The sequence below is a fragment of the Mauremys reevesii genome, linkage group 7 (genome assembly GCF_016161935.1).
Source record: "Mauremys reevesii isolate NIE-2019 linkage group 7, ASM1616193v1, whole genome shotgun sequence".
In the NCBI taxonomy this organism is placed as follows: domain Eukaryota; kingdom Metazoa; phylum Chordata; order Testudines; family Geoemydidae; genus Mauremys; species Mauremys reevesii.
This window is the reverse complement of record NC_052629.1, coordinates 92072461-92090182: the sequence shown is the minus strand read 5'-3', so window position 1 is coordinate 92090182 and position 17722 is coordinate 92072461. Positions and strand designations below refer to the sequence as shown.

At 38.2% G+C, this 17722-nt stretch overlaps 1 protein-coding gene across 1 annotated transcript in view; it reads left to right on the top strand.

Annotated features, from left to right (window-relative positions):
* Positions 1 to 17722, top strand: part of PTPDC1 (protein tyrosine phosphatase domain containing 1) — a 45654-nt gene that overhangs the window by 8429 nt on the left and 19503 nt on the right. The window contains exon 3 of the mRNA XM_039482082.1: positions 16296 to 16388. Within this exon, the coding sequence (XP_039338016.1) occupies positions 16304 to 16388 (85 nt within the window). The 5' untranslated portion in view covers positions 16296 to 16303. The remainder of the gene's footprint in view (positions 1 to 16295; positions 16389 to 17722) is intronic.

Sequence of the window (17722 nt, the reverse complement as noted above, 5' to 3'; positions counted from 1 at the left end):
CTCTGGCAGGTTACTAGGGCAGATGGTTCTTCAACTGAGAATGATCTACCTTTAGTACTGAGGAATACAAATCTAGGAAGTGCTAGAGCAATCCAGCAGGTCATAACTTTTGCAAGTGGACAGAGCAAAAAGGCACGCTCTCAACTGGGCTCCAGACCACCAAGTCTGGAACTGTACCTGGAAATCAACAGGTAGCCAGTACTAAGTTATGTTATCATTAGGAAAAGTAATGATTGAAGTGCTCATTAGCTATCATTCAAATATTAAAATTTCAGAGTTTCCAAAATGCATCAGTTCTCACTAAGAAGCTCATCTAAATGTTTAAAAATTACCTTTCTTTGCCTTAAATTCAATTTAAAAAAAATCTGACTACGTATTCTGTTTCTTCAGTATTCAACTAAAGAATCAGCTTAACTTCTATCGTTTCCCCCCCCCCCAACACTCCATAAAGATATATCATTTATTTACCAAGGTTGTGGGTGCTGAGATTTGAAATATCTGACATACATACTATACTAGCAGGTCTCAGTCATGTGTGGAGCCAGTTCTCTAATAATGGTGAACCATGTGTACTTAAAACAAGAGGTGGTAATGTTATTCTAGAGAATTTTACTTGTGCCTGTGTCTTCAGTTTTTACTGTTTTCAAGCCTGATCCTGCTGAGCACCTTCAATTCCCAGTGAAGTCAAAGGGGTGACTGAGGGTGCTCAGAACCTGGCAAATTTGGATCCATAAAGTAGTTACAATCTTGTTAGTTACAGCTAGGGGCCCCATCCTGCAAACACTTAAGTACATGAATAATTTTGCTTACCTAAATACTTCATTGACTTCTAAGGGACCACTCAAGTAAATGAAGTTTCTTACATGGTTAAGTGTTTGCAGGATAGGACTCATAGAGACTGATTTTTCAGATATGCTGAGCTCCCACAGTTCCACCTGAAGTCAATGGGAACTGGAGATGCTCAGTATTTCTAGAAAATGAATCCCAAGGTGACATACTAAAAAAGCAAGGGGACATAATAATACTTTCTAAAGCGATTATTTTTGAAGTGTGAAAATCTAATCTGGTCAGGTTTCTAAACAACAACAAAAATTGGTTCTTGTATATTAACTATCTACAACTTTTAATTTTTAGAAACTGTTTTGTAGCTAGAATTAAGCACACATTTGAAAGAGACACAAACACAATTTTGGCACTCAAATAGTTAATACTATTTTTATATATGGCATCTCAGTTAACTTACCAAGTTTCTGACCTTAAAGTTTGAAATAATGAGCCTCTTCAAATAGTTTTTTAAAGGAATTAGAGTTTACTCTTTAACTGTATTATAGAATGTAGAAAACATGAAAATGAGCACTAATAACTTCCTTAGTTAAAGGCTTTATGATTTTGCCTCTCAGCAATTTATTCTATCACCTGATATGTCACTACTGTCTATAGCACCTTCAGTCCTAAAATATATATTTTAATATGCATGTTAATTACAGGGAACATTACAAGGGAACAGAATGAAATTATATGTCCTCCAGAATCTGTCAGTTATAAATAAATTACAAGTATTACTAGGGCAATTATTAGGGCATCCCTCATAGTCTATTAATATACTTCAGTCTTCTTTTGTGTGCAGAAATTTTAGGTACAATATCGAAAGTGATAGCAACAATTTGCCATATGGTTAAAAACATTGACATTTATTTTTGAGTTATGGATTGTTTCATTGAATATTTTTCAGCTACAAAAGGGAAAGGAATTGCAATGACATAGCCAAGAGGTTTAAAAAATACAATTAAAATAACTTTTTCCCTCTCGGTAAATATCTATTGCTTACTTGGACAGTGAATATTTGCCATTGATATTTCTAAAATAAAAAAATTGACTGGACATATGAAATTATAGTTTCTTCATGAGACACAAAATCCCTGAGGGGTGGAAACAGTGGATTTAATGGATTTCTTTTCTCCCTCTGTAATTAACAAATTAAACATTTGTGAGTCAAAGTTGTTTGGTCTGATAACATAATGGAGTGCACCAAACTTACTTTTCACAGAGGGTGGTATTGGTCATGTAACCTTTTCCTTACTTCACTTTCTCCAAGGACTATACTATCAAACCAGTCATTTTTGTAAACAGTAATATTTTTACTATGTCATTTTTAAAGAAAATAATATTTAACTGGAAAATCTAAAGAAGAAAAAGCAAACTTGTGAATAACAATGGGCCATATTTTTTAAGGGACCTCAATAGGGCCCTTAAATTGTGGATGCAACTTTCCATGACCAAATTTTTATTTCCATGGCTGGGCTTTTTGCACAATTGTGCTTGGATTTGTACAAATTGGATATTGTAATTAGCCATGAAAAAAACACAACTTGAATGCAAATTCAGTTTGTGTACACATCAGTTTTTGTGTTTGCAAAAATAACATCTGTGAAAAATAGCATCTGCAATTTAAAGTTTGGCCCTATCACTCTCCTTATATAAAGCTTTGCATGTAGGAGCAATTTTTTTCATCTCTGAATTTTACTAATTCCATGGATGTTAGCCATCATAAACAGTTAAATCTGATCAGAAGAATGTTTCTAAAAACAGACATAACAATTTAGCTCTGTTATCAACTCAGAGTCTCCTCTGGCCAAATTAAGACAGGTCCTTAGCTGACACAATATTTTCCAAGCTTAATTGGGTTGTAGGCTTAACCCTTAGAACAGTTGTATCCGGATCGCTTTGCTTGCGTAAATAAAGCAGATCTCCCAATCTCCAAGAAGCTTGTGTGAAAATAGGCTACTGTGTTTTTAAGTAAAGGGGAGGGAGGCAGAAAGGGGTGTCATGTTATGGTGAATCACGAAAGCTCATGCTGAAATAAATTCATTAGTCTCTAAGGTGCCACAAGTACTCCTGTTCTTTTTGCAGATACAGACTAACACGGCTGCTACTCTGAAACCTTTCAACAACCGTTACTTGCATTGCCAGCTTTTTAATAAGAGCTGCAAGTATCAATGGAAACCTTTTGTATTGTCAACTAATGTTCAATGGTTGAAATGAACTTTGTAAAATAGAGCAAAATATTTCCCATACTGTATATTCGCTAGTTGTTTGCTGATTGACTCACCCCCCAAAAATCCATATAGTTAGGCTCTTCCTACTTTGATTAGGTATGCTGTCTTCAGAAGCACTTGTTTTTTCATGTTGTTGTAAACAAATAATGTTTAATCCCATTAATTTACACTAGCTATACCTACATTAGTTATATGCTAGGCTTCTATGTTAAAATAAGAAAGAAAATATTAAAAGAACGGATGAGATACCAGAGATTTGAGCATGACATTATTCATTGTGTTTCAAAATTAATTTATTACAGAGTACTCATTTAATGTAACTTTATCTGAAATGATCTCTACATTGCCAGCTCTGCGTGCTTCAGTGGTTAACAAGCACATCTTATAAATACCTACCAGAAATGACAAACAGGTTTTGCTGGACAGTAATGGGAGCGAGATGAACGAAAGGAAGAGGAAAAGGATTCAGGTTTAATGTAGCCTGTTTGCCTCAATCCCTTTAAAATCTAAACCAGACACAGAAAGCAGTTTATGGGATGATTATCTGCATAGTCCCTTAGGTATTGCACATGTAGTCTTAGGGGAAAAAAATTGATTGTTATTGGCTCCTCCCAGATTACCCTTACAAATCCAATTAACTGTAGTAAAAACTGCAACAACATCTAGGATTCATTTCTATAAACAGGTATTTTCATACAACACGCTAATTGTGCTTTGTCAAATCTGCAGTAATGAAGGGATCAACAGTCACCCAATCTTTTTTCTGGGTAACAGGTAAGGCGTTAAACTGAAAATATTGAAATTGCTTGTTAAAACTAATTTAAAATGAGACGCTAACTCTCTCCGGTTCTGAGTGTTTGAAATTTGCAAAGGACAGAACTTTATATTCATTTGGCATTGCTAAAGTCCAATTTTAAAGCATGTGCACTTGTGAGCATAGTTATATTAAAATTCAGTTGTGTATAGCATTCCAAGCTATAATGACAATCCAATTCACTCTTTTGTATGTAGTTCACCATGTAAATCAGAAAAAGTGTAGTCTTACTAAACATGAGATGCAAGATTAATAATATCTGAGTCACCAGTTTTGTTTGTAGAACAGTTAATGTATTCACTTTTACTCTGTTCCTTTATCATTCCCAGTAGTAATTATTGGCTGCCAGCCTGTTCAAGGTAGTTTAAAATAAGGTCTGTAAACTATCGTGCTAGCATTTACTGAAGAACTCTGATAGTGAATTAAATAATACTAATTAAATCAATTGTTAGACCTGTCCATCAGTTTAGCATGAAATTTCTTGCTATTTAATTTATGCCCACCTTCAATTAATACCCAGGGCTGCGACACCTACGCAATGTTCTGCTGAATTGTATGTAGGCTTGGCAGAATTTGACTTTTATTTTATATAATTTTGTTGGATATTATTGATATTTATTTTTAAGCATTTTTATAGATTTAAATTTTCACAGTTGTGGAAAACTATGAGGAAGGTATCATAAAATTAAATGACAGACATTGAGATTCAAAAAGTTAAAACTTTATGAATGATGAAGACACATGGTCAACATCACATGTCAAAATATGCAAAGTAAATATCCTGTAATTAAATCAACAAATTATATGTGTTTTTACTATTCATTTACTAGTCTGTTTGTAATAAGTCTAATTCAAAAGACTAAATCACTGGATTTTAACTCTTAAGTTCTCAAACAGTATTGTTTTTTACTTTGCCTGTTTGCAAATTTCAGTTGTCATCAGTGGAAATATTTTTTAACTGTGTTTGTGCAGTGAAGTTGGTGTTTATCAACATTTACCCATAAAAATCTAAACCTTCCAAACCTAATTATATGCTTTTGTTTCTTTTGTATGTCTATGATATACCATAAGCAGCCACAGTCCCGTGTAAACACTGTGCTTAATGATTAAGTCACATTCAGTTCTTACTGAAACAGATGGTGAATATTGTTTTTCTGTTTAAAAAAAAAAAAAAAGTCCATGGAGGGAGGTACAGAAGTAACACACTGGTCCTAATCCTGTTCCCATTTAAATCACTGGGTGTTTTGCCACAGGTGTAGGATCACCCCACTGTGTAAATGTCATATGGCTAGTCTATATGAAAACATGTGTGTTATTGTTACCTTGACCTCCATTTCTCCCCCTCACCGCCCATCTGTTTTTCATCCACCTCTTGTGTCTTGTTGCTAACCTAGTTTGAAAACTCCTTAGGGAATAATATTTTCCCTTTTTAAATTGTCATCACTAGTAATAATGCAACATGGAAATAAAAACATTACTTCTCTGAGCATCTTTACAAATTTGTACTAATTTGTATTATTTATGACAATGGTGTTATGTTGAGTTAGCAAGTCTATTATAAAATTTGCCCTTTTTTTTTTTTAAGTGACGTACTTCTGGCTGAAAAGTCTTCTAATTGGCTACTTGTTAGCATATTTAAAAATGTTTTAATGTAAAAACCTCTTGATTGCATATTTTAAAATACCTGGTTTAAAAAACTGAATTTTGACAAGTTTAATTGTTTCTCATGTGTTGGAGAAATAGGGTAAAAGGATTTTTTTTTTTATGATCACGTTACTGTGACTTTCTTTAACCTACACTGGTAAAAAGTATCATCTAAGGTTACTATAACTCAGGCTTTCTCAGCCTTTTTCTTTCTGAGGCCCCCTCAACATGCTATAAAAACTCCATAGCCCACCTGTGCCACAACAGCTGTTTTTTCTGCATATAAAAGGCAGTACCAGCGTTAGGGGTAGCAAGGAGAGCAATTGCCCAGAGCCCTACGCCACAGGGGGCCCCGCGAAGCTAAGCTGCTCAGGCTTTGGCTTCAGCCCTGGGTGGCAGGGGCTTCAGCTTTCTGCCCTGGGCCCCAGTGAGTCTAATTTTGGCCCTTCTTGGCGGACCCCCTGAAACCTGCTCGGGTCTCAGACCCCTGGTTGAGAACTGCTGCTATAACTTAGAGATTAGAGAAAACAACATTTAGAGATTCGAGAAGAAAACTTTGTGCAGTTTACAGAACTTTGTGTTGTTGCTTTCGTTCCTTCCTGTGTTTTGGCAGGTAAGGACCTGATCCTGAAAACACTTATCCACATGACTAACTAGTGAGGGGAGTAGTCCCATTGACTTCAGTAGGGCCAGAGTAATTACTCATGTAAGATATTGTTGGCAGGAATGGGCCAGATTTTTGAAAGTATTTAGTGCCTAAAGATGTAAAAAGATGCCTAATGGGATTTTCAAAAGGGACTAGGCACCTATAAAAAAGTAACAAAGAGTCCTGTGGCACCTTATAGACTAACAGATGTATTGGAGCATAAGATTTCGTGGGTGAATACCCACTTCGTCCAATACGTCTGTTAGTCTATAAGGTGCCACAGGACTCTTCGTTGCGTTTTACAGATCCAGACTAACATGGCTTCCCCTCTGATACTAGGCACCTAGTTGCATCTTTAGGCACCTACTTTTAAAATCTGGCCTTAGATGGTTTTTGCCTATTGTTTATGTATGAAAGATAACAGAGGAAAACACAACACCTTAAAAAAACAAAAGCAGGAAGATATGGACGTATCCACAAAAACCAGCAGAGGGACTGTGGGAGATGTGTAGTGTCTGATACTACTGTTCACTCATTAAGTTGATTAGACTTCAAGTTCATTATGTCCCTTTTATATTGAGGTTGAAAATACTGAATTTCTTATACATAGAGATTTTAAAATTGGCTACTAACTATGGCCCTGATATTGTAAGTACATGAGTAGTCTCACTGAACTCCATGGATTTACTCACATGTACAAAGTTACTCACAGGCATATGAGTTTGCAGGACAGAGACCTTTATGTATTAATTTAGTTCAACAAAAATATGATAATGAGCCTTACCATCGGGTTACTGTTCATGGTGGCAGCTGAGTTGGCAGAACTGGAGCCCTTCTATTCTAGAAAACAGAAACTTGTCTGCAAGTTTTGGAAATAGGTTCTGTAAGAAAAAGCAATAATTATTTGTATTTTTATGTTAAACAGCCATATTAATTACTTGGGGGATAGTCTTGTTCTCTCATTTCTTTTAGTCAGTGCAATTCTTTTCTGGCAGCCAGAATGTCAAACTTTATCCGTTTTTCTCTCCCTCATTCTCGGGCAAATACTCTGCACAACACCCAGCTTAAACAACATCTGGGCACCAGGCAGACCTCCCAGATAGCAGAGATGGGGGCGGGGGAAGGAATCTTCCACTCAAGGCAGAGTGACAGCAAAGCCAGTCATGGGACCTAGAGGAGTAGCTTCCATTGCCTGTGTGGTCCTTCCTTACCCCCAACAGACATAGAGGTGGAACCACCAACCTCTTTCCTTAGCCACACGTACTGTTCCTGCTGCAGACTGATAATTGTAAATAGGGAGTCCTCTTGTCCCGCTGTGCAGTCTCTCTCAATCTTGGGTCCCCCTTCTCTTTCCGCCCTGGTGGCACAAAGTAATCACACCACTTCCTCTGCAAGAGAATTGTCTCTCTGCACTAGTGGAGTACTAGACAGGATTTGTCCTATGATGTGTAAGCCAGACTTCTTGTGCTACATGGTTTTGCTGTTGCAAATTTCAGTGACTTGGAAGTACTGAGGAGCATGGAGTGGGAGAATGACAGGCAGAGTCTTATTGGATCATTATCCTAAATGGATCCATGCTTTAGAGTATCTAGATTCATATGATTGGAACATGCAACATTTTGTGGCTGTTACTGAGAAATAGCATTGAGAAGTTTTAAGAGATGCTTTTTCAATGCCTAATGAAAGCCGTGGTGCTATAAAATGGAAAAAAAAATGCTGCTCACAAAAAATAGTGTCTAAAAGAATACCTGAAGTTCTACTCAAGTTGTTTTTAGTTTCTTCAACAATTCATTTGTTGTTAATCCAATTCTATAACAAAAATAACTGTAGGATAAAGAGCTACATTTTGTAGTTTTTTAAAAAGACTCTGTAGGCAGGAGCACATTGAATAACTGATTTCAGAGTAATGGTATAAATGAAAAGAGGGAGTTTCACAAGTTAATAAGATATGGTGCAGTGACATGAAGCTAAAAAAATATTCATTTTGGCTAAGTAGTAAGAAAAGTCTTAACAGCAAGAGAAACTGGGCAGTGAAAAAGACTTGCCAAGAAGGTGGCTGAATGTCATCAGAGCACATATTTAAGAACTGGTTCAATAAGGCATTAGTGAGTGGTGGAATTAGGTCTGCAAAATGCTCGATGTAAATTTAAATGAACCTGATAGTTATTTCACTCTCAACTATTCTAGTTCAATTCCAGATGACTGCTACTCATCTGTTATCAAATACATATTGCCAAAAATCATATAACCCATACTCTGCCAGTTTATTAATCAAAGATAAATCAGCACAATACAGAAAGGAATATACATTACCCAGTCAAGGGAACAGCTTTGTAGTAATCACAGCCTATTTCTCCAGTCTGTATCTGTTCCAAAGTCTGAACACAGTTCTTCTTATACATATACACACATACCCTTGTTTATAACAAATAAAGGATTCCACAAATTTCTCTGTATTACCAGACCTTACACATCTTCTATTTAGCTCAGTCCATGTTTTGCGAGACATAGAGACATCTATACCAACCAAACCTTGTACAGATAATCATTCATACCTGGCAGATGGTGCATATTTTGAAAGCCTCTGAGTGTACATTTTATTTTCAGACAGATTCTACATGTACAAACCCAGAGATTTTAACAGTTTAACTACTACAGTAGGCTTAATGAGTAGGCTTAATGAGTACCGTTCATAGTTCTACAACTTTGCACAAACACAAAGCATTCCAGTAATGATACATTTTACTTGTTTAGTGTTAGCTACTTAGTTTAGTTGCATTACACACCGTATCCAATTACCTTTGCAGTTTACATATTTTAATTAATACATTTGTTTGTGAGAGTTGATTTCACAGTCTAAAGTAAAATTCTATTCCTTATGTAGTGAAACTACCACCTGCAGTCTCAGCTCTATAGGATACGTCTACACTGCATCTGGGAGCAAGCCTCCCAGTCCTGATCCACAGACCTGTGTTAGTGGGGGGCTCATGCTAGTGCACTAAAAATAGCTGGGTAGATGATACAGCTCGGGCTCCCAAGCTTGGGTGGGTGGGCGGGCGGATCTGACAACTGAGGCTCCAGCTTGAGTTGCAACGTCTACACGGCAATTTTTAGCATGCTAGTGTGACCCCCACAAACAGAAGTCTTGTCTGGACCTGGGCTGGGAAGTTCACTTCTTGATGCAGTGTAGACATATCCCTAATTTTTCAAGGAGTACTTTTCCACTTCACCTTTGGTCTAGCCCTATAGAGCATAATGGGATTTTGGTTCAGTTCAGTCAACAAAAGTGTAGATCAACATAGTGACCAAAGCCAGCCAGCCAAAACTTATGGGTCCTTTTTATTTGAGGATCAGTTTTCTTCAGGAAGGGGAGAAAATATCTGCAGAATCTGTACTGACTGGCAACATGGTATGAGCAATAAAATAATTGTCTTTGGTACAGTATTTCCCTCAGTCTTTGGTATCAGACAGTGTACCACAATTCAGGAGCCATTGTGTCCTTGGGCAATAGTATATTGCTGTTTCCTTCAGTTAGGCAATAGGTGTATGCTATTACTGTACTATAGTTCCATTAGCTATGTTATTTATGCAGACTTAATGGCACTGTAATCTGTGGTTGATATGTGGTTAAATATATGAAGAAGGTAGATCGCCTAAGATGCTGTTCCCTGTCTGTCTATCTATAAATAAAACCATGTATCTGAGATTAAAGACCTCCTGCTTTGCTGTCATGGCAATAGAGGTGTATGTCACATGGATAATGTAGATAATCTGATTACTGTCATAGCATGATTGCCTCAAGACCTGACTTTATTAGCTCTGCAAGAGAATTAGGAACATGGCCTAAAATAACATGCTGGCTGTTTGTTTGTTTGTTTTTTCTCTAGCATGTTCCAGGATTGAGTGTAAAATATAATGAACAAACTGGTGAATATGGACTTTGAAGAATAAAACTATATTTTAAATGAAAGAAACAGAAAATGCTAATCTCTTTCCAGAAAACGCCTTCAAATTTTATCCTAACTGCTTAAAGAAAACTGCAGCAGCTAAACAGAGAATCACAAGCCCCTAATTCTCTTTCCACTCTCGTGCCATTTATAAGAATCAAGTGAGCAGTTGTTACTCAAGCACTAGTTTTACTTTAGCACTGTCCTTGTTTGTGTAACAATGCAAAACAAAATCCGTAACCTGAAACAGTTTACTGTATATACTTACAATACTGCAATGTTAAATAGTACTTCCTGTTCCAAATCACAACACATTTTCCTCATTGTGAGCCACATTTTGCCCTTGTTCCAAAAAGAGCAATTTTCCTATTTAAAGTAAGCACAATCCCACTTAGCTTGTTTTAAAAAAAATAAATGCAGACTGAGTATTGCTCACATTACTGAATTCAGAATAACTGTCATGTAGTAAATTCAGCATACTCATGTTTGAAATGAAATACTACAGCACTCCTAAAATAAAGAAAATATTGAAGTCCATGGCACTGCTCAAATGGGAAAGAGCAATAGGATTGGTCTGGGTTCTGGAAAGGAATTTCAGGGATGTCCAGTTCCTAGGCAAAGAAATTCCTGGGCAGATCAACCAACTCTTATTGCTTTATTATTTAGAAAGAGCTAATTAGCCTTCTGCAATTCTGTAGCTACACAATTTTCTGCAATACTGATCTTTTCTTAAAATAAAAGAGATCCCATCAAACGTAACTGAAGTTAATTCTTAAAAAAATATGAAATAGTTTTGGAAAACACACCTTCTCCTGAGTACTTCTGCCAATTTTTGCGGTTTTACCACCACGTTTGTGTTTTATGAATTTATTTTACCGTATTATATAAATGATCCACACAAAATTGATTGTATGGTAAATGTGCAAAGTACTGTTATATGCACTCCCCTCAAACAAACAAAAAACATATTTTCCTTTAACCTCAGTTACTGTACTCGCATATGTTAATTGTAACAAAAGCAAGTACAAATTTTTAGACAGAAAACTTTCCCAAGTATGATTAACTTGACAGTGTCCCTGTAGCGTGCAGCTGGAAAATACACTGTTTGTTTTCCATTCTCCTTTTGTATATGGACGAGTTTAGAAACTATTTTTGTATGCAAATTTGTGCCATTTATCCAACATCTAGAGAGTTATTTTAATTGTTAAATGTATTGTTCAAGCGGCTGCAGCAGAAATAATTTGTGTGAATCAGTAGCTTGAGTTAAGTAGCCTTCTAGCTTGTGGTTAAATAGCTCTAATAGTAAGATCTCCTATTGTGATTAGCAGTTTCAGTGCCTGCATCACAGCTAGATATTCCCATTATGGACTATGAACAAAAGAGTTCTAAAGAATCAAAATGTGTTGAAGAACAAAGACTTAGTAAGTCTTAAATGAATCCAATCCCAATGGAAATAATATTAAAAAAAATAATTTAATGTATTTAGTAAAGGCACAAGAATAAAGTGATCAGATTGTCATTAGAATTTGACACACACATTTATTTTGTCTCTGGCAATTAAGTATCAAAACACTAGGTTAAAAGAAAATTTTGTAGGTTGTGAAGTCAAGCATTTGAAATGTAGAAATGCCAGATTTATGGTTGCCCCTGCAGCCTTGTTCTTCCATTCTGTGCACTGAGTAAGGCAAAGGTCCTGTGGAAAAAACAGTATGTGATCGTGTAGTTAAAACTGGATCATAATGGGCTCACCATAGCTGTATGCAGTGGGTCCTTGTCTTGCTGGGAGGAAGTAAAGGGGTTGTTGCCCATTTTTGGGCTTCCTCTGCAACTGGTACTAGAGAAGGAGGAAAAGGGAAAATGTATCTGATGGAGCAGGAAGTGGCTGGACCAGAGGTGTGGAGTAACTACACTTCCAGGTGACTGGAAGAGTAGGGTGGGTATTTATACCCTGGACAGTCTGGAGAAGCCATCTTTCACTGGGATTGGTCTGGCAGTATCCATCATGCCACCCATGGAATCTGAAAAAGGACTGGGTTTCTTCTTGATCCATCGTGGCCATTGTGCTAGTTGCCCTTTTCCTTGGGGATGGGAAGGAATTTTTCCCTCGCTGCCAGATTGGCCAAGATAGGGTATTTTTTCCACCTTCCCACAGCAGGACTCGGTAGGGTGGGACATAGGTTACAATATCGCAACTTACTATGTAATATTTGGGACAAATATCCAGTGCAGGTACTTGTTATGGAAAGGCTATGGTTATTGGATCAAATGGATTGGAAGGGGATTTAGAGGAATGCAGCCCGTAGGGGAGCCGAGGAAAAGGATTTGGGGCTCTGACATCTGGTCCAATGAGGAGTCAACTCCCCTCCTTTTCTAGCCCCTTAACCTTCATGTGAGGGGAGGGCATTGGGGGCCCAGCAATGGGATGCCTGGGATCAGGTTGGGAAGGGACAGGGCTGACAGCAGCCCTCAAAATTCGGTGGAAATTATTAAGGGAATGATGACCAGCTGTACTGTACAACTTCTTGCCAGATACGCCGGATATTTTAAGTGAATAAAGTCGCAGCCTAATTAAACCATGTCCGTTTCCTCCTGTCTTTCCTCTGGCATAGCCGGACAATGCATACTCAGAAAGGAGAGGAGCCATAAGTCTGGTATTTCCAAATTTTCAAGTGCTTGACTTAACAACTAATCATGTTCTTTTAATAGTTTTTTGGATGTAATTTCCAGGGGTGGTGTTTTTGTTAGAGGAAAAAGGTAAAAATAAAATTCTATTATGTACAATTCAGCCAACATGCACCATCATCTGGTGTGAACCCTGACCATCAGCACTGCAGTGCAGACTTTGGCCACTTGAGTTACAGGACTGATTGTAGTAGGTGGCAGCAGGAGGAGGGGAGAGATGGTTGACTGACTCCATATGCTGGGTCCAGGGGTGATGGCGGAGAGTCTGACCCAGCCCAACAATCATTCCTTCCTCCCACCACAGTGGTACCTCCAGAGTGGAGAATGGGATGGCCAGAGGAGATAACAAGGGGAGTCCAATCTGGCTGTCTCTTTTCCCCTATGGGGAGGTTGGGGGACTCTTGCCCCCAGGTCATGCCCCGGGGATGGGAAATGGGATGTCTTGGTCCTGTGCTGGATCAGTGGAGCCCAGCCTGGCTTGACTCAGCTCTTTTCCCCCTTCCCTCCGTCCTGCCACTACAGCTGCGCTGGCAGCTCCCAGGCATTCCGAGTGCAGCATGGGATGGTGGTGGTGCTGCTGCTTTAAACAATGGGTAGCATGGACTTAAATCTTTAGAATGTTTGTGTGTTCAATTATAATTTTGGCAGGCTGCCAGAATTTTCCTGAGGAATGCAAGTGAGAAGGGAAAGGGTGATTTTTTTTAAAATAGTTTACAACTCAACTGAACCTGAATGGAACTTCATGAGACAAATAAAAGGCATTTCTTTAGCCTGCGGGCTTTCCCCTTGCTGAATTCCAGAGACCCATTGCAAACAGTGAAAATGTTAGCACTTCTGAAAAAAGGGCACAAGCAACTCTTAAAATGAAAAGTGCTGGGCTACCTAAATATAGCTGTCAGCTACCCATATGATGAAGGAATTTGCTGCTAAAACAACAAAGTCAAGGGTCAGCGTAGAAAACATTTCATATACAGGTAACCCTAACTTTTTTTCTTCTTTATAATACAATGCACTTCTTGGCATCCTTGAAGATTCTAAATGCTCTTTGTTTCTTAAGGTGCTTTCACTTACATGAAGGTACACTGTGCCTGATTCTTATTGTCCTGGAAACACAGAAAAAAAGAGATGATGTGGCTTAAGTAGGCTGTGACTGCATTAACCCATCTGGGAAGTAACTGGCAGTAATCCATGCAATATTTCGTTCCCTAATCACTTCCACTTGGTAGAGGGTTGCCATCAGTCCTCCACACCTGGTCATTGCTGGCACCCTACTGCCTTCCCTTTGTATGAGAGTTAAGGGGCTGGGGAAAGAGGTTGTCTCCTTGCTGGAGTAGACATTAGGAGCCCCGATCTCTGTTCCCTAGCTTTCTTAGGGGATGCTTCCCCATTAGGTCCCCTTCCCGTTCTGGTTTATCAGGGAACCAGACCCCCTGTGGAATGAGTACCTGCACTGGACTCCTGCCACACACAGGCACCAGCAATTAGCGTGACTGCCACCTCCCCACCAACCCGATTCCCAGATGAATGGTAATTTCCTTTCTCATGTTGGCCAGAAATATATCCTATCCTCATCTGGTAGGTCTACCCAATTGTCACTGAATAACAGACATAACCAATATATTTTCGTGGGTAATTACCAATCCTCCCCATTCCCCTCTTAAAGGATTTACTACCCTTCTTTTTCCATGCGTCCAGACAAAGCACAGCCACCTTGAGATTGCAGGGGTTGCATTTGCACTAAAGCCATTTTATACTGCTCTGTCATTAAAGGGACCTTAAAATGGGTGTAAATGTAACTTTAGAATGGGCATAAGACCCTTAACAATGCCAGAGCAGTGTAAAGTGGCTTTAGTGTAAATGAGAACCAGGCCCATTGTCTTCATTGGGGATACTTCTGATTTACTCCATCATGAAATCCGACAGTGCTACATTTTGATAAATGTGTAGTGAGGATGTTTTAAGTCTTTTGAATTTTTAAAAAACAATTATACAAAAATATGCATAAATTAAACAGTGGGCAAGGAAAAACAAGCAATTAATGCCTTAAAAACACACAGCCTTCTCACCCCCACAACACCTTTTTAGTAAATTTCCTGTACATTGAGGCAGCTTGCTTAGTGCTATTGAATCCCAAAAACATTGTTGCAGAATTTGGTACACGGGCTTGTCTGCATGGGAAAGTTTTACCTATTCTACTGATATAACCTCCTCTGTGGATGCTCTTATTCTTGTTTAAAAGTGCCTTTTTATTTGTTTAAACCACTTCCTAGCACACGTAAGCTAAATGAGAAAAAGATACTCCAACACAGGGATAAGAGTGTCCCTATGGGAGTTTATACTTGTATAACTATCGGTTTCAATTCACAGCTTAGGTTATACCAAAAGGCCCTTCTCCACATTGTTGAGATCTCAGATACCAGACTTCTAAGTGGAGCAATGTCCCGCAAAATATGGTTTCCATAATTGCCAACATGAGGTTTTGAGGCCCATCACCTGATTCATATGCTTAATTATGGTGATTACACATGCTATTGTAGATAACTGCACACATTAATGGGTGTCTCTTGAAAAAATACAAAGTAATCTAAAATTGTAAATCTGAAGTTTCCGATCCAGAAACAGTTCTGCCACAATGATTTCATTAGCTTCTCCTGGAAAAAAAGCATTCTTGCAAGATTTCTGTTCTACAATCTTGTGTTTACTCTAGAGATGGCAGTGCATTGAATATTGACTATTCTAGGACCTTTGTTGAATGTGTGAAAGTAGAGAAAGAACTGACAGGGATTTGTAGGGGATCTTAATGCATGACAGTCTCTGTTAGCAAGTGTCAGGCTAGCTGTAACCCTAATAACGCGAGATTTGTAGAAGTGAGGATTGTGTGAGGCGAGTGGAAAAGAACTGTGTGAGAAGTTGTTTCGACCTTGTGTAGATAATGTGTAGATAATAAGAAATGTAGACTGGAGTCTCTTAAGTGAGAAAAACAAGATATCAGGATGACCTATGTATAAACAAAATGTAGCTGTTGCTTATTATTGTCTGTAACAAAAGTATAAATGCTGCTGTAATTGTTTACTTGTTGAGAGACCTGTCTAGGAAGGGGAGACCCTATGTCCTAGTGCAGTCTCTCCCTGCTGTAGCTGCTAAACAGAATAAAGTATCTGACTCTGCTGCACCCAACCAAAAAGTGAGAACTAAGTTTTTCTCTGACAAATGACTCATTCGTATAAAGAGTCCAGCCCTGAAGTCCATATTCAGCAGAACTCCAAAACTAAAACTGCAGGATGTATGAGCTTGAATTTTCTGGGACAATCTGTCACTTCCTGCATTTAAATCCACTGTGTAACAATGAATATTACGGCCAATATCTAACTGCCCAAGGCCTCTGTCTCACTCTATACTGCATGTAACTTGCTCAGCTATATTTTTATAATGTGTAGCTATCCTCCAGTGATTTTTTTTAAGTCTCCTCTGATATATGTACAATCAACATGTTGCTGTTTCAACAGGTACTGCCATGGCTGCAGGGGTCTTGCTGCAAAATGAATTGCCTTATTGTTCATTGGTAAAGAGCAGTGCATATCTTTCAACTATGAGTTCAGGTAATCATTTTCTTTAATATGCCCTTTAAAAGGAAGTTTAGATGAGGTTTTTTTTAAAAGGAATCATCTCTAAAAAATAAAAGCCATATACATCCATTATGGCTAGGTTGTGGGGATAATGTGTGTGTGTGTATATGCAGTACAAATAATTCAGTGTGTTATTCAAACATCACTATGACCAGTAACCACCTTGACATGTTTCCCTTCTATTTGACTTTCTGTTTCTGTTAGGTTATAAATTCTTAAGGACAAGAACTGTGTCATCTTTTGTGTTCGGGAAGTGCTTAGACATTGTGGGGTGCCACAAAAAACAAATAATAAATAGTAACAATTTTTACAGGCAATAATTATGATTCACCACTTTGGCTGAATACCTCCATATGGCACTGAAGTCAATGGGAGAATAATGGCATTTTGCCTCCCTCAGTCTCACCAACTGCTGGCTGCACTATAACGTCCTTGAATTTGACATATATAGAAGAAAAATGTTACTGACTTATGAAAATCCATACAGAATTACATCTAAGGAGGCAAAATAACCGATGAGCTGAAAGTTTGGTATAGTCAATGGATGTAGCCAGCATTGGAACCATCTCTAAAAAAATCCCCTTAATCACAAATGATACTTAAACCTCAGCACCCAAGAATTATCCAAATAAAAATAACTTCTAAAATTCCAAACATTAAGACAATTGTAAGGCCTTGGAAACAGATTCAGAAGTTAAACTAAAAAAGCCTATAATCACCCCATAACAGACACCCCAAAAACTTGCTTTAGCAGGCCTTCGGGTCTAGAAATCCACTTAATTCAAAGTGCTAGTGTTTCTTTTTTGAAATTGATAGTGACATGTCAGGTTTTTAAAAGGGTTCGTAGATAGCAATAGCCCAGTGGGATGAGGGGAGTGCTATTTTCTAATCCTCAATTAGCATGTGATTGGTAGAGGAAGGCATGGCTTGGTAGCAGACACTCATGGGCAACAGCCATGGAGCAGACTTTAATACTTCCTCTCCCTCCTGGCATCAGCATTAGGGTTGGAACAGGGTAGCAAAGGCTCTTGGGCAATAGCAGCACCCAAGGGAGCAGATTTTAGATGTTCCTCTTCCCTCCTGCCATCGCTGGCAAGTGGTAGGGCTGGGAGCAGCACCAAACCTCTCTGTGTGCCCTTACTAGACAAGTGGCACATCTGTTCAAAATCTAGTAACGTCCTTCCTGTCTTCACCTAGAAGAAAGAAATTATTGCCTGAGGTTTTTAAACTGGGAAAAAACACTTTTTACTTACCTGGTTTTATCATGCAAGTTCCACTTCAAGAGGTATCGACTTCCATTGGTGTAA